At 42.9% G+C, this 18,468-nt stretch overlaps 1 protein-coding gene across 2 annotated transcripts in view; it reads left to right on the forward strand.

Annotated features, from left to right (window-relative positions):
• Positions 1 to 18,468, forward strand: part of SV2B (synaptic vesicle glycoprotein 2B) — an 84,113-nt gene that overhangs the window by 56,497 nt on the left and 9,148 nt on the right. For both annotated transcript variants that reach the window (XM_008589173.1, XM_008589174.1), the window contains exons 9-10: positions 4,005 to 4,138; positions 9,756 to 9,956. In XM_008589173.1, the coding sequence (XP_008587395.1) occupies positions 4,005 to 4,138; positions 9,756 to 9,956 (335 nt within the window). The remainder of the gene's footprint in view (positions 1 to 4,004; positions 4,139 to 9,755; positions 9,957 to 18,468) is intronic.

Raw genomic sequence — 18,468 nt, forward strand, 5'->3', positions numbered from 1 at the left:
AATTGTTTCCAAATTTTGGCCTGGTTAGTGTTTTTTTTTTTTTTTTTTTTTTTGTCTTTTGACTTTTTCCGTGTCCGGCAACGGATCGCAACCCTCAGTGTTGCCCCCGTACCGGACCGGGGACCGGCAACGGGATTGCAACCCTCGGCGTTGCTCCCGCGCCTCGCTCAGCCAGTGAGCGGGAACCGGTCCGTATGTGGGATCTGAACCCTCGGGCGGGAACGCCGCCGCGCTTCCCAAGTGGCGCACTATCCAGTGTGCCACCGGGCCGGCCCCCTGGTTAGTGTTTTTAAAAGATGTTTGTAACTGTATTTATACATGAATTTGTTCTATTTTTCTCTTGCTAATTTAATAATTGCTTTTATCTTTTTTGTTTTCATTTTTGTCCTATGTTCTATTCCTTATTATTCCCAAAGGTGGTAAATGTGCTAAGATCTTTGTAAAAGAGACAGCATGAGATATAATGATTTCCATATGCGGATAGCCTTGAGAGTAAGAGAGGAAGTTGGGCTTACTGGCAGACTCACTGAGGCACTAGAATGTATGTCCCTAGAGAGCCTTTCGATTGACATTGGCACCAGGTCATAAACATTTCCTGATTCTCCATGAAATAATATTTCAATATTTGGGGAAGTAAGATGGTCATCTCCTAAGTCCACTCTTTTGTTTCTTCCTCAGGGCTATACATGTTAAAGATACTCCTCATTTGTAGAATCATATACTAAGGGAGGAAAAAGCCACCTCCTCAACACTCCTATTTTATAGATTTTTAAATCCCTGGAGGGGAGAAGAGATTTCCTTGAGATCTCTGGGTGGTTAAGTGCTGAAAGTTGAACTCTTCATTTTTTGGAGAGTGGTGTTTGAGGTAGGGTAAAGGCCTGACGTCTACACGTGGAGAACGTAAGATGTTATATAGAGTATGCTGGCAAGAATTTGTGCCCTCCATTCTTCAAGCAAATTAGGCCCAAGCGTGTATTTGCTGAAGTGAATGATCCTCTTATCTGTGCTTTGCTTTACCTCAGATTAGGACCTCATATGAGATAACAGGTGAGAGCCCAGGGTTCCAGTTGTTTTCTGGAGAACTGCATTTCACTTCACTGTGCCTGCAGGGCTTATTGTAGTGGGGTATGTATGTGTGTGACTTCTGGGAACCATATCCTTTATTTATTTTCTCCCTAAAAAGTGATGTAATTTATGTGAAATAGAATTCTTTACTTTAAAAAAAAGGCAGTTAAAGGGTGTATGTAACATGGCTCTGTGTCTGTATGTGCTGTTCGCTCTGTCTGGGATATCCTTCCTTGTCTTTCCTTGGAGAGCTTTTAATCCTCTTTCAGAATAAGTTACCTCGTGCTGTACCCAGCTGGATCAAAAGTGCCCCCTTTGAAGTGATTTTAGAGCATACCTCTTTCTTGATAAGTATCATACTAAATTTTAATTGTTTTCTTGTTTATCTCTTTAACTAGACTGAGTTATTTGAGGGTGATGCCATTAGGACTAAAACATCATGTGATTTGGCAGAGTTTAGATTACTTGGTGGACTAAGCATTTGGGCCTGAGGGTACCTGAAATAAAATGTTTGTAATAATAATTCTGCCATAAACCCTGGATTGCCAATGGCTTCTCTTTCCTTAAAGGGAAAGTCCCACAAGATACTTTTGCTAACTTTTCTTTCATCCCTTAAATTTTCCTGAATAAGGGATGTGACGCGAGTTCAGTGTATAAGTTAGAGACTGGAGGAGATGATTTATATAAAGACTCATAACATATGTGTTGACCCTTTCTCTTTTTATCTTCTCCCTTATAACTTTGGCTTTTTATAACTCTCTGAAGATACATTTTAAGGTCTACCTGCGTCAGACCCATTTATGATTTATAGCTCTGCTTTCTCACACACACTTGGAACAATATTAAAATATCACTGAAGGCCACATCACCAGGCTATTATGTATTAAAGAGGAGGATATATTAAGAAAGGCAAAGGCCTGAGGCAGTCTCCAGGAATAACTCTCCCGAGTAAACAGATCTAACGTACAAATTTTGAAGTCAGAGGCATCTTCCTGTAACAAAAGGCTTACTAATTCATTTTTCTATGGAAAACTGAAACGTTCAGGGATAGGTTTTGGAGGCCCTGTTTTAAAAGTGTGTTGTAAATTTGGCCCTAAGAAAAATTATTCAAAATAACTTGGTTTTCTAGACCAATGATTCTCAAATTTTTGTATAATGATTTCATAAATTTAAATATAATTATTTGGTCTCTGCCTCTGGTAATTATGGTTCGCGAGGTCTTGGTTGGAATGTAGCAAACTGCGTCTTTGTAAAACCTCCTGTTTTATTCTGATGCAAGTGGTCTGGGGACCTCTCTTTCACATGTATTTGCTCAGGCCTTCTTATTGGGTGGGAGGTCTTTTGGCAGAAGCTAATGACAGATGGCCCTAGGTCAGGCTTCTGAGCAGAACACGATATAGCATGAAGGGTAAGGGACACTGGCCATCATATGTGGTCATGGAGTGAATTATCTGGTGGCTGTGGAATGGAACAATGGCTCTCAGCACCCTGTGCTATCTCTCTCTGTGGTTCCCACTATATTGGAGTTGTCTGTTGGTTTATTCTTTTTTCCAATTAGACCAGAAAGCAAGGTTCATGTTTTTCTTTTCTCTCTGAACTCACAGCACTTACTACCGTGCTCAGTAAGTGTTTGCTGAAGACTGAATATGCATGGATGAATGAATGAAGGGGTTGTAATTATTTACACATGAAGACACATCCCAACCCTTCCAGCCTTAAATTTTGACCAGGCTTGGTAAATATAGTCAACAGAGGATGATGTTAATGTATGTGAGATATATTTTTAAATACAATATTGTTCTTTCCTATTAAGTTTATGCAGGAGTTGGAGTAGTGCAGTGGCTCCCAAGTGCGGCTGCACCTTAAAGTCATCTAAGTGTGTACTCCCTGGCTAACTGAGTTTTTTTATGTGAAAAATGAATACACTTGGTATAAAGTGAGAATTATGTTTTATCTCATTCCTAACCCCCATTGCACCTCCCCAGGACCAACCACTTCTGCCAGTTTCCTGTGTAACTCTTGGAAGAATGTGTACCTTACCCTTTCTTCCACGAATGGCCACATGTGTAAACTCTATACCGTATCTTGATTTTTTCACTTAGCAATATAGCTTAAAGATTTTTCCATACTAATGCATGTCGATCTACCTCATTTACTATAATACTACACGGTATTACACTGTATGGTAACTATGAGGGTTCTTCAAAAAGTTCATGGAAAGATTGGTTTTATTTTCAATTCTATTTTTCCATGAACTTTTTGAAGCACCCTTGTATCTATCTATGATGTATGTATGTAAGTCTGTATGTATTTATGTATGTATGTAGTAATCCATTGCTGTTATAAGCAATGTCACAGTGAAGTTCAGTGAGTGCATCTCTTTCAATACATAAGCAAGAGAGATGGTATTCCTGGGTCAAAGGGAATGTGCTTTTTAAATTTTGCAAAATTGCCCTTCAAAGAGGCTACATTGATTATATTCTGCCAACAGTGTGAATGAAAGTAACTATTTCCCCACATGTTTATTGGGGCAATTTTAAAAATGGAGAATCTCAGACCCTCACAAATCTATTGCTTCCAAACATTCTAGGACCAGCCTGGGGACCTGCATGATTTTAAAGCTCCTCAGGCAGTGAGAAGTTATCAATATTTTAACTTCATATTATTTAACATTTCTGGGATTCTGATGCAGAAGCTCCATGGACCTGCATTTGGGAACTACCTGGTTGATGGATAGAATCCCAGATGTGCCTGGATCCCTTCCCTACTAATAAACAAACAGCTAAGAAATGGGGAACTAGTCTGGGTTGGAAATAATGTTCCAGCACCTTCTGGCTTGAAGTTCTCCCCTTTTCTGCCTTTCTGTGTTTTCCATTTTGGTCTCAAGTCTCCTTTTTGCCCTTGGATGAATCACTCAGGGGTTAATGTCTTTTCCACAGGTTCACAAAGATGTACTTTAAACACGTACTCTTTGAGGACACACTCTTTGACGAGTGCTATTTTGAAGATGTTACGTCTACTGATACCTATTTCAAAAATTGCACCATTGAATCAACCATCTTTTATAACACAGGTAAGAACAGTGACAGACTGGGTAGACTGTAACAAGGGTGGAACAAAGTGTCTTAGAACCAGAGTGCTCAGTTGTAAGCGTCAGGAGTAAGAAAGTATTCACAGATAGGAGTGCCACACCTTACGGTGGAGAAATGGGGGCACCATTGAATCAACCATCTTTTATAACACAGGTAAGAACAGTGACAGACTGGGTAGACTGGAACAAGGGTGGAACAAAGTGTCTTAGAACCAGAGTGCTCAGTTGTAAGCTTCAGGAGTAAGAAAGTATTCACAGATAGGAGTGCCACACCTTACGGTGGAGAAATGGGTTCTAGCCCCAGGTATGGCACAAATTAGGTGCACAGCCTTTATCAAGACATTTGATTTATCTGTGTCTCAGTTTTACCATGTATAAAATGGAAACAAAAGTTCTGGCCAAATGTTCTCATCTCAGTGAGACTGACAGGTCTTTGATAGAGTTAAGGGTCTTTGTTTTTTTTTTTTTTTTTTTAATTTTTTGTCTTTTTCCGTGTCCGGCAACGGATCGCAACCCTCAGTGTTGCCCCCGTACCGGACCGGGACCGGCAACGGGATCGCAACCCTCGGCGCTGCCCCCGCGCCTCGCTCAGCCAGTGAGCGGGAACCGGTCTGTACGTGGGATCCGAACCCTCGGGTGGGAGCACCACCGCGCTTCCCAAGCAGCGCACTGTAGCAGTGTGCCACCGGGCCGGCCTGTTCTCATCTCAGTGAGACTGACAGGTCTTTGATAGAGTTAAGGGTCTTTGATAGAAGAAAAGTGTGACACAAATAAAACCCAACATTTAAGAGGGCTGTGTTTTATGCACATAATGCATTCTTATAGACCTTGCATACTTTGAAACTTGCAGAATTCAAGACTCATGTTCTCACAATAAAAGAGGAAAAGGGAAAACTACTTCTGTTTAAACTTTGTACATAAAGAAAAGTGCTAAGAATGTTTTAAAATCATACCATTTCAGATTTCTATGATTTTAAAAAACCCACAAAATTCCACCACTCCACTACTGTAGTTACTTTTATTACTTACATCATAAATTAATAGCATACCAAGTGGAGCTGGGACATAAGGAAATGAACTGAGCTTTACCTGGGGCTTTACCTGCCTGCATCGTCTCAACTGAGAAATGTCCTATTACTCTCCCCATCTCACAGCTAAGGCAACCAGGACTTACGCAGCCTGCACAAGGCCACAGCTAGCTAGTTGGAGGAATTTGGATTCATTCCTCAATTGTTTGGCTCTAAAGTCTGTGATCTTCTAATAAATAGAAGTGGGAAGGGAGAGGGGATGGAGAAATTGGTAAAAGGCCACGAATAGCAATGACAGTGTATATTATTGAATATAATAATTACTCTGATCTGAGTATCGCATATTGTTCATGAGTATTGATATTCAGTTCTGTACCCCACAGATATGTACAGTCAACTATGTTACAATAAAAACAATTTTTTTTAAAGTCTGTGATCTTTCCACTGAGCTGTTTGCATTATGTCTAGATATGTCATTATCCCTGGCATCGGCACCAAGGGAGAGTTTATATAACAACATCTTTTCCTCTCTGATATCAGCCTCAAAAGTTTCAATATCGGATCTCCAAATATCCCTCAGTCTCTTAATAATTTGTTATGGGATTTACCTTACTGAATTTCCTTTTAGCCGGAACAAAAATAACGGGTTCCAAAAATTTACTATTTGTCATTAATAACAGGCATATCCTTTTTTCCTTTTAAGTTTTAATGATTTCTCTTGATTTGCATATTCTTTTAAAAACATTTTTATTGAATCAAAATTGATTATACATATTTTTGGGGGTTCAACATTGAGATATGTTGATCAAATCAATATTACTAGTATGTATATTGTTACAAATCGTAATTATTATTTATGCCCCTTGTCCAATCCCTCCCCATCCCCCCTTCTCTCCCCCCTCCCCCCTCTAATCACCTAGATTTCTTCTCTCCCTCTGAAAGAATAATGGTTACTCGTTGATTTGCTGCCCAAATGATCTGTCCAATGCTGAGAGGTGTGATCAGGTCCCCCAATGTTATCATAGAGCAGATGTCTCTTCTGTCACTATGAAATGGGCTCTGTGGAGACACATCCTCCTCCTTTCTTTATCTCTGCTGATGACTCTCCTTGTGTCAATACACTCCAGTGGCTGGGGCCATCTGCATGGTGGTTGTGGCATCTAGCTGCCTTTGGCATAAGAATCAACACTTTAAAACCTCACAATAATGCTATGAGGGAGGCACTATTTTTATCCACATTTTACAGATGAGGAAAGTGAGACAGCACAGAGAGGTGAAGCAACTCACTCAAGGTGCACAGCTAGTAAGAGGTGAAGCTGGGATTTGAACTCAGGCCTCTCACATGCAAGAGGAGTAAGAATTATTTGAATAGAAGTACAGTGGGCCATAGGGACCTAGAGCAGGAGCACCTAATGTCAGTCATCGTATAACTTCGTATAATGTATGCTATACGAAGTTATTACGTGGGAGGGGTCCCAGTCCCCAGCTCCATACCCTGGATCCCTGGGCAGGCCCTGAGGTACTGGCATGCAGTGCCTGGTTGTGGGAGGTGGGTCTTCTCCCCTTCTCCATGCCCCAAGTCCCAGCATGGGCCCCGAGGCATGTGTGTGCCTGGTTGTGGGAGGGGGTTCTGGTCCCTTTCTCCATTCCCTGGGTCCCAGCATGGGCCCTGAGGCACTGACATGGGGTGCCTGGTTGTGGGAGGGGAGATCTGGTCCCCTTTTCCATGCCCCAGGTCCCAGGGAAGGCCCCAAGGCACTGATGTGGTGTGCCTGGTTGTGGAAGGGGGATGTCCAGTCCCCAGCTCCATACCTGGGTCCCTGTGTGGGCCACTTGGTGCTGGCATGGGGTGTCTGGTTGTGGGAGGGGTCCTAGTCCCCAGATCCATACCCTGGGTCCCCAGGCAGTCCCTGAGGTGCTGGCATGTGGTGCCTGGTTGTGGGAGGTGGGTCTGGTCCCCTTCTCCATGCCCAAAGTCCCAGCATGGACCCTGAGGCATGTGTGTGCCTGGTTGTGGGAGGGGGTCCGGTCCCCTTCTCCAGGCCTCAGTTCCTCAGGTGGACCCCGAGGTGCTGGCATGGTGTGCCTGGTTGTGCGAGGGAGGTCTGGTCCCCTCCTCCATGCCTTGGGCACCCAGGTGGGGCCCTGAGGCGGTGCAGGCACAGTGTGCCTGGTTGTGGGAGGGAGGTCCGGTCCCCTTCTCCATGCCTTGGGCCCCCAGGTGGGGCCCTGAGGCACTGTCACAGTATGCCTGGTTGTGGGAAGGGGGTCGGGTCCCAGGCAGGCCCCTAGGCATTAGTGGTGTGCCTGTATGTGGGAGTGGGGTCCAGTCCTTGGCTCCAATCCTTGGGTTCCTGGGTGGGGCCCTGAGGTGCTGGTGGTGTGAGTGGTTGTGGGCAGGGGTCCTGCCCCTGGCTTCATGCCTCATGTCCCCTGGTGGACCCCAAGGCATTGGTGTGCCTGGGCCGGAACTAAGTTTTTGTCCTTTGCTTGCTTCTAAAACAGGGGAACTTCCTCTGGGAAACCAGTACTTGAGCTGTGTGGTCGAGGTAAATTGCCACTTTGTTGCTGTTTCCCTAGGGAAGACTTTTTGTGCATGTGGAGCTAGGGCTAGGGTCTGAAGCTCACAGACCCCTTGATCCCATTCACAAACCCTTCACATGCAGGTCTGTGAGCTAGGTAACCAGCGAAAAGGTCCTTGGAGCCTTGGTTGAAGAAAGAATAGTCTTTATTCTGCACACACAACACTAAGAGTTAGGCACTACAAAGAGAAACTCAGAAACTCAACTCCTACTGGCAAGGTCCAAAGAAAAACTGAAACTGAGCAGCTGCCATCAGAGTAAACACGCTCTATTGTTAGATGCAAGCTCTCTGCCCCCAGCCTGCTTCACAAACTGCAGAACACACAATAGTTACAAAACTAAAAAGATACATTGGTGCACATGAGCACTAACCCCACCCCCACACAATTTGTTTACAAGAAATGGAGTCTGACTAAATTATCCTATTTTCCCCACAGTGCAGCTCAGGGTTTAATGGTCAGTCAAACTTATAGGTACTTCTGGCTCTCCAGCTACTCGGTGCACCTGGGTTGTGTAGAAACTCTGATCTGGGCCTGAGTTTTTTCATCAAACTGCACCCCATGCAATTCTGCATTCCTGACCAGTCTCCTCTGAGTGGTCCAGCACTGATTGTGGGGCAGATTGGCTGTCCTTGCTGTGTCCCAGGGTTATCCCGGTGGGCACGTCTCCCCCACCGCCTGTGCGGCGAACACTTCCCATGGGACAGGCCCTGCAACAGACCCTTGCAATGACACACAGGCCTCTGAATGGCTCACCTTTTTTTAGCTGTTCTGGCTCCTCGCTTCTGTGTGGGTCCACTATTAGTGGTCTTGGTGTCTTGGGGGCCACCAAAGTCCTCTTCTCCCCTTCCACCTCCGAGCAACTCCATCTAAAGGGCACAGCTGCAGCTTCTGCCGGCTCCTGCTCCATGCGCTCCAGCATTAAAGCGCTGCAGCCAGAAACGCTGAGAGCAGTTTCTTCTTTCTCTCTTCGTGGTTTCTCCTGCCTTCATGAGTTCCATAGGTCTCTCCTCCTCTTCACCTGAGCTCCAGTGGACCCAGCTTGGCTGATGTTACGTTTTTATAGTAGTAAATTCGTTGATTTGTGGGAGAGAGTGATGCTGGGGACTGTCTATTCTGCCATCTTGACCGGATGTCCACCTATTTGCATATTCTTAACGTCGGGATTTTTGCAAACACGTGTAGTCAGGAAATGTCAGAGCCAGGAGAAGCAATGGAGGTGATCAGGTGCACTTCTCTAGTTTTATAGGTGGAGGCTCAGGGAGGTTGAAGAGGGTCAGTGGTAGGGCCAGTTCCCCAAACGCAGGCTTCAGGGAGCCTGTTTAGCTCACTTTCTCCTAGAACGGTTGGCCTTAGAAGGGGTCAGAAGACATGCAAACTGATTACAAAGCAAATAATTTTTGTTTTTTAGGAGTTTCTAGTTTCTGCACAGACTACAGCATGGGCTGTGAAGTGATTGGCTCAATCTGGACCTAACTTTTGTGCTTTGCTTCCCTAAGCCGGGAAGCCTCAGAGAAGTGGCCCAGCTGCTGTGGGCTCAGTGTCACCTGATTGGTGCAAACAGGACTATCATTCAGTTTGAGAGATGATGTATTGTAAAATGCTTCTCCTCTAATGTTAGTTTTATTTCCCCTTGCTTATAAGAACTCAAACAGGTCATTACATTTTTAGAAGTTTCTCTATTCTTCCATACCTGGCCACATATCACCTTGACTTTGAGGCTGTCTGGTTGCCAAAGGCAGGCACTGCTGCCCACGGAAGGGGACATATGATTATCCCTGCTTCTGCCCTGCTCTTCCCAGCTCCACTTCACTTAGGGGACATATGATCATCCCTGCTTCTGCCCTGCTCTTCCGACTTTGAGGCTGTCTGGTTGCCAAAGGCAGGCACTGCTGCCCACGGAAGGGGACATATGATCATCCCTGCTTCTGCCCTGCTCTTCTCAGCTCCACTTCACTTACGTGAACCGAAGTTTTTCTTCTCTCCCCAGACCTCTACGAGCATAAGTTCATCAACTGTCGGTTTATCAACTCCACCTTTCTGGAGCAGAAGGAGGGCTGCCACATGGACTTGGACCAAGATAATGACTTCCTGATTTACCTTGTCAGCTTTCTGGGCAGCCTGGCTGTCTTGCCTGGGAACATCATTTCTGCCCTGCTCATGGATAGAATTGGAAGGCTCAAGATGATCGGTGAGATGTTAGTGGTGTCACGTCTGGGTTCCAATGGGCTAGGGCAGAGGCTTTCAAGTGCATTAAAGCAGTGGAATATTTTTTTTTCTTAAGGAATTATTGTACAGAAAACCAAACAGGTGGGATTTAATCTGCTGCTTTTGAGCCAAGAATACATGTCTGTGGAACCGCAGGGCTCCATGTCAATAGTCTGAGACCTCTGGCCCAGGCAAGGGGCTTTTCTTCGTTTTCTGACAGAGAAATCCTGTGATAGTCACTCATTTGATTAGCACTTCAGCAGGGGTATTAACTATATTAATTCTACCTCTTCATAAGATTATTGTCAGAAAAATATATAAAATGCTCTTGGATTATAGTTCAATGATTGAAGATAAATTGTATAACTTTTACTCTTTAATCATAAGAGCACTTTGGGCTGTGGACTTGGACAGACCCATGTTGAAGTCCTATCACTTAAAGGCTGTTTGACTTTGAACATGTTCCTTTACTTCTCTGGGCCTCAGTTTCCTTATTTACAAGATGAGTATACCTACAGCCGGCTGGTAGGATTTTGAGAGGATTGAACATAATGTACCCAAAGCATCCTGTAGTGCTTGGCACTTGTAGGTTCTCAGATGTGGTAGCTGTATTCATGCACACCTTGCTTCATTCCATCAGGAATTGTGGCAGTTACAGAAACACACACCATGCATGTTAAACAAGAAACAAAATGGGTTCCTTGAAGGTCAGGGAAAAAGTACATCAGACTATGAGTCAAGGCCAGGGGTGGGGAAGCCGACAACACATTCATAAACATACCATTAAAGATCTGCTCTAGGGATGTAGCTGATTAGGAAACTTAATACCAAGCTTCTGAGTAGCAAAGCTCAAAGGGAAACAAAATAAATCCATTCAGCAGTGTTATCCACAGGGGTACATTCTAAGATTCCCCAGTGTGTGCCTGACACTGTGGATAATACCAAACCCTATATACGAGTACACTATGTTTTTCCTATACATACACACCTATGATAAAGTTTAATTTATAAATTAGGCACAGTGAGAGATTAACAACAATAACTAATAACAAAATAGAACAATTGTAACAACATGCCAACATCACTACTCTTGTGCTTTGGGGCCATTATGAAGTAATATAAGGGTGACTTGAACACAAGCCCTGCGATGCCATGAGGGTTGATCTGACAACCAAGACGGCTACTAAGTGACTGACCGTCAGGTGGTATAGACAGCATAGGTACACTGCACAGAGGAGTAATTCATGTCCCTAGCAAGACAGAGTGGGACGGAGTGAGATTTCATCACACTATTCAGAATGGCACACAATGTAAAACTTATGAAGTGTTTATTTCTGGAATTTTTCATTTAATGTTTTCAGACCATGGTTGACCGTGGGTAACTGAAACCACGGGAAGTGAAAACACAGGCAAGGGGGCGACTACTGTAGTCATTTTGTCAGAGAAGAGAAAATTGATCAGGACTTTATGGGACGGGAATTTTTTCCTGGTGTTTGGCTCATAACAAATGTTTTTACTTTATTATAAATAGATGCATGAACATCCAGAATGGTGAATAAGAAATAACTGTGATTTCCATGTTTTAGTCCTGCGGCGAGGGTGGAGAGTCGTCTCTTAGCTGTGGCAGGCTGCGCTGTCTCTTCTGTTAGAGGCGGTGCCCTGGTTAGTCCTGAAGCCCCATGAGGGGAGGGACTGTGAATTACTAATTTCTGTAACCCCCGTGCCCAGGGCAGTGCCTGCCATGGAGTGGACGCTTAGTAATTCAGCTGAACTGACAAGAACCAATGAAGACGGCCTCTTTCCTAGATTAGCCTGAAGCACCAAGCTTTCAGCCAAACGCACTCCAGGGCAGCATCGTGTAAGACAGCTACAGCCGGAGTTAGGAGGCCATCTCTGCCAAAATTAGCTTTATGAGTTTGCACAAGTTCCTTTGCTTTCCTGAGCTTTTGTTTCCTGATTGTTAAAATTATATCTGTTTGCTGCAATGAGATAAGGGGTGTGAGAGTAGACTTGTGACACTGCCATTTTGTCACTAGCCTTCTGAGTCCCACAGTCTGACAGTGAATTCTATGGTCAGGTCCTGAAGTAGCTGAGGAAGTTCCAGGGAAGGCAGGGCCTACAGGGACGGGGTGGGTGCACATGCAGATGAGAATGGCCCCCCACCCACGACCTGCCACATGCTGCCACGTGGAGGCAGAGGGAAGCCTGGGCAGCAAGAGAGTGGACATCCTTTTCCTCACCACTGACATCTTCTTGTCAGGATGAATACATTCCAGATCAAAATCGATCTCAAATGGCTAGAAGAGAGGAGCTCGAATGTTCTCAACCCAAAGAAATGATAAATTTTTGCAATGAAGAATATGCTAAATACCCTGATTTGATCATCACACATTGTATACATGTATTGGGATATAACTGTTATACCATCAATAGATATGTACAATCAATACACATCAATTAAAATATAAAAATATTAGGTTAAATTGAATTTTATAACTTTAAATAAAGGCATGCTCCCCAAATTAGGGACCTAGAACTAATACTTAATCATTCTTTATATCCTAGTCTTTTATTAATGTCTCTGTTTTGTTTTGAGCTAGGTTGCAAGCTCGTTAAGTGCTCAGACAGTGCCTTCTTTGTCTCAGTAGCTCTCTGTCTTTAGAAAAAAGGGCTGGCATGCAGTGAGGCGGCTGTGACATTCTCAGTGCACAGTACGTACTAGATGCTCAGTAAATACCTATTCTCCATTGTTGCCATGGTATGTGGGTGGAGCAGTTGGAAATAACTATTCAGAACAACTCTGCTATAGAACCTGCCAGAGCATCTTTGTCCTGCTTACTCTGCCGGGCTCCTTCCTGAGTGGAAGCAGTTTCTTGTTACCAGTAGAGTAGAAGTTTTCCTGATAAGACTGTGACTCATTCATTCAGTAGCATTATTTATGCAGCACGTGTTCTCTGCCAGCCTGTGTGGGAGGCAATGGGAATACAACGGTAATGGAGACAGGCAATATTCCTGGGCTTAAGGGAGCAAATGATCTATTGGGAGAGACAGATACAAACTAGAAATTTTGTTTAACTAATGTTAGGAAATGCTGACTACAGTCAGGCTGTGTTCCAAGCATTGCATAAGAATCAACACTTTAAAACCTCACAATAATGCTATGAGGGAGGCACTATTTTTATCCACATTTTACAGATGAGGAAAGTGAGACAGCACAGAGAGGTGAAGCAACTCACTCAAGGTGCACAGCTAGTAAGAGGTGAAGCTGGGATTTGAACTCAGGCCTCTCACATGCAAGAGGAGTAAGAATTATGCGAATAGAAGTACAGTGGGCCATAGGGACCTAGAGCAGGAGCACCTAATGTCAGTCACCACTTGATTTATTTGGTGATAGTGTTTTGCATTCAACAAATATTTGTCAGCGTTTATTGTAAGCCGAGCTCCAGGGCTGGCCCTTTGAGAGATGCAGGCGTGTAGAGGCTGTTGTTCTCAGGGCATCCTGTAGATGTCAGGCTCCTCCCTTTCTAGTTCTCTCCTAGCTGTTTGGGAAGAAGTTACCAGGCACCAGCTCACAGCCCTCGTCCTTCCTAGAGTCTGCAGAAGCCAGGTGGACAGTTATTTCCCAGTTGATCAGCAGGCTCTGGCACTAGTCTTGCAACCCCAGGTCTGATGGTGAGATTCCAGGCTGAGGTCCCACCCATGGGAGGCATTTCTTGTTGAGGCCAGGCCAGCCTTCTGGTTGCCATCCAGAGCGCCTCCCTCACCCCAGGGTCTTGATGCCTGGTGGGTATTTGTGCCCTATTGCCCAGCTGGTTGCATGGGACCTGCTTTGTTACCTTCTCTCTGATAGCTCAATTCTCTCCTCATTTCTAGTTGTATTCCTGGTCTGCAACCTGTTCTGTTGTGCCCACATCCACCTTAGACTTTCCAAGCTCCCCTGGACCAGCCTTATTGGATTTGGGTAGGATTTGACACAGTCTTCTTTCAGTAGGATCTCTTATTATTAGCTGTATAAGGGCTGTGCTGCAGATTCTCCATTTACTCCCATCCCTACTCCAGAGATCTGGTCTGCCCTTCTCAGCTCTGCTCTGAGCCCTGGGAAGCTAACCCCATGGACTGTATACTCGGAGTTCTGGCAGGAAAAAGAATTCACTCTAGATGGTTCCAGTGAAGAGACATAATTGATGGGGTGGCTTTTAGAGGTATAGACAGGGCTATGGGAACAAGGCAGGTGAGGCACCCAGACACCAGCAAAGGTAGGAAGCACTCACCACCTCTATGGTTGAAGGGTCAAGAAGGAAAATTGCACTAGCAGAGCTCAGTGGAGGCTGGACCATAGAGGAGGAGCCACCTGGCAGGAGCTGTAGTCCTGGTCGGATGCAGCCTTTGCTGAAAAACGGCTTCTGAAACTGAACTGAAACTGCAGCCTTTGACCAACATCTTCCTCTTCCCCAAATTCCTCCCCTCCCCCCAACCTCTGTAACAAGCATTGTTCTCTCTACCTCTATGAATTCAACTGATTTAGATGCCACATGTAAGAGAGATTATGCAGTATTTATCTTTCTGTGTCTGGCTTATTTCACTTAGCATAATGTCTTCCAGGTTCATGCGTGTTTTTACAAAGGACAGACTTTCCTTCTTTTTAAAAGCTGAATAATATCCCATTGTGTATACAAGGGTAATTCAAAAAGTTCATGTAAAAATAAAATTAAGAGACACCCGTGCCGGAGCAGGTAGGCACTGCTGCAGGAATCCCAGCCCAGGCCAGTGCATGCTGCCCAGAGAGAGGCCCCGAGAGAGGCCCGAGAGCTGCCAGGCTGATGCACCCTGAGGCACCCGCACCAGAGCAGGTAGGTGCCACTGCGGGACTCCCAGCCCAGACCAGTCACCACAGCCCTGAGAGGCCTGAGCCTCCCACCAAAGCAGCTGTGCCAAATTGGCGGTCCCTGCAGGATTCTAGCCAGACATTGGTGTCAAACAAGTGGACCATAAAATCCCCTACCACAATGACTGAACACCAAAGGAAAGATACCAGAAATATGAAAAATCAAGAAAGCACACCACCAAAGGGTAATAATAACTCTCAAGCCCTAGATCCTATAGAACAGGAAGTCCTTGAAATGACTGACAAGGAATTTTGAGCAACAATTGTAAGGAAACTAAATGAGATACAAGAAAACTCAGTTAGACAACACAATGAAAGGAGAAAAAGTATACAGGACCTGAAAGAAGAAATGTACAAAGAAATCGATGCCCTGAAAAAGAATGTAGCAGAGCTTGCAGAGCTGAAGAATTCATTCAGTGAACTAAAAAACACAACAGAGTGTTTAACCAGCAGGCTAGAACAAGCAGAAGAGAGAATTTCTGACCTTGAAGAGAGGCTGTTTGAAATAACACAGGTGGACCAAAAGAAAAAAAAAGAAAGAAAGAAAAAAGAATTAAAAACATTGAAGAAAATCTAAGAGAGATAACAGACAACCTTAAGTGCTCAAATATCTGACTCATGGGTATTCCAGAAGGGGAGGAAAAAGGAAACGACATTGAAAACATATTCAACAAAATAATGGCAGAAAACTTCTCAGGTATAGGGAAAGATGCAAATCTTCAGATTAAGGAGGCTCATAGATCCCCAAACATATTCAAACCAAAAAGGTCCTCTTCAAGACATGTTATAATCAAATAGGCAAAACTCAAAGACAAAGAGAGAATCTTAAAAGCTGCAAGAGAGACGTGTCAAGTCACCTATAAGGAAGCCCCAATAAGACTAACGTCAGACTTTTTTCATTGGAAACCCTAAAAGCCAGAAAAGAATGGGATGATATATTCATAATACTAAAAGAAAAAGATTGCCAGCCAAGAATATTTTACCCAGCAAGGCTATCCTTCTGAAATGAAGGACAAATAGTATATTTCTCAGACAAATAAAAACTGCAGGAGTTCACTACTACATGACCAGCCTTGCAAGAAATTCTCAAGGGAGTACTGGGTTTGGTACCTGAGAAACAACCACCACTGCCATGAATACTCAAGAAAAAACAAAACCCACTAGTAAAATAAAAATGCTAACAACAAAGAGAAAAAAAAATGTTTATCTACCACCTCAAGAAACCAACAAATGCAGAAGACAAACAGTAAATCAGAGAGAAAGGAACAAAAGATACTTAAGACATCCAAACAAAAATCAGTAAAATGTTAGGAGTAAAGCAATACCTTTCAATAACAACTCTTAATGTAAAAGGATTAAATTCCCTACTCAAAAGACACAAGCTGACTGACTGGATTAAAAAGGTGGACCCAACTATATGGTGCCTTCAAGAGACTCACCTTACCTGTAAAGACTCACATAGACTAAGAGTGAAAGGATGGAAAAGATGTACTATTCAAATAGAAATGAACAATGAGATGGAGTAGCTATTCTTATATCAGGTCAAATAGATTTTAAACCAAAAACCATAAAAAGAGATAAAGAAGTCCACTATAAAATGATAAAAGAATTTATCCATCAGGAAGATATAACAATCATAAATATATATGCATCCAATGTTGGAGAAGCCAGATTTATAATGCAAACACTATTAGACCTGAAAAATGAGATAGACGCTAATACCATAACAGCAGGGGACCTGAACACCCCACTCTCAATATTGGACAGATCGTCTAGGCAAAGAATCAGCAGAGAAACACAAGATCTAAACAACATACTAGATCAATTGGACTTGGCAGATATCTACAGAACATTCCATTGAGCAACCTCAGAATATTCATTCTCCTCATCAGCACATAGAACATTCTCCAGGATAGATCACATGTTAGGTCACAAATTAAGTCTCACCAAATTCAAAATAATTGGAATCATTCCATATGTTTTTTCAGATCACAATGGATTAAAATTAGAAATCAATAACAAATGAAACTCTGGAAACTATACAAACACAGGGAAATTAAACAGCATTCTACTTAATGACATATGGATCCAAGAAGAAATTAAACAGGAAATCAAAAAATTTATTGAAACCAATGACATGTCATACCAAACCCTGTGGGATACTGCAAAAGCAGTACTAAGGGGGAAATTTATCACATTAAATGCTTACTGCAGAAGAATGGAAAGATGGCAAGCAAACAACCTAACACTTCACCTTAAAGAATTAGAAAAACAAGAACAATCCAAAATCAAAGTTAGCAGATGGAAAGAAATAATTAACATCAGAGCAGAACTTAATGAAATAGAAACCCAAAAAGTGACACAAAAGATCAATGTATCAGAAAGTTGGTTTTTTGAAAAGATAAATAAAATTGACAAACCATTAGCAAGGCTAACTATAAAAAGAAGAGAGAAGACCCAAATAACAAAAATTAGAAATGAAAAAGGTAATATTACAACTGATACCTCAGAAATACAAGGAATCATTACAGACTACTATAAACAACTATATGCCAACAAACTTGAAAATCTAGAGGAAATGGATAAATTTCTGGACACACGCAAACTACCAAAACTGAGCCAAGAAGATGTAGAAAATCTGAACAGACCAATAACAATAAAGGAGATTGAAGCTGTTATCAGAAGGCTCCCAACAAAGAAAAGTCCAGGACCAGATGGATTCACTGCAGAATTCTACCAAACATTCAAAGAGGAATTGATACGAATTCTCCACCAACTATTCCAAAAGTTTGAAACAGAGGCCATTCTCCCAAACTCATTCTATGAGGCAAACATCACCCTGATACCAAAACCAGACAAAGAAACAACAAAAAAAGAAAACTATAGGCTAATATCCTTGATGAATATAGATGAAAAAATCCTCAATAAAATACTAGCTAACAGAATACAGCAACACATACACAAAATTATACACCATGATCAAGTGAGATTCATCCCAGGGATGCAAGGTTGGTTCAACATGTGCAAGTCAATAAATGTGATACACCACATCAATAAAATCAAAGACCATATGGTCATCTCTATACACGCTGTAAAAGCATTTGACAACATTCAACATTCATTCATGATAAAGACTCTCTACAAGTTAGGTGTAGACAGAAAGTATCTCAACATAATTAAAGCCGTATATTATAAGGCTGCTGCCAATATCATCCTGAGAGGTTTCCCTTAAGAACAGGAACTAGACAAGGATGCCCACTCTCACCACTTCTATTCAACATAGTGTTGGAAGTACTAGCCAGAGCAATCAGAGAAGAGAAGGAAATAAAGGGTATCCAGATAGGAAAAGATAAAGTTAAGCTATCCCTGTTTGCAGATGACATAATCCTATATATCAAACAGCCTAAAGCTTCTACAAAAAAACTCTTAGAGTTGATAAATGATTTCAGCAAAGTTGCAGCATACAAAATCAACACACAAAAATCAGTAGCATTTCTATATTCCAACAGTGCACATGCAGAAAAAGAAATCAAGAAAGCTAGCCCATTTACAGTAGCCACCAAAAAAATAAAATGCTTAGGAATTGAGTTCACCAAGGATGTGAAAAATC

This window comes from Galeopterus variegatus, unplaced genomic scaffold (assembly GCF_000696425.1).
Source record: "Galeopterus variegatus unplaced genomic scaffold, G_variegatus-3.0.2 Scaffold5277, whole genome shotgun sequence".
NCBI lineage: Eukaryota > Metazoa > Chordata > Mammalia > Dermoptera > Cynocephalidae > Galeopterus > Galeopterus variegatus.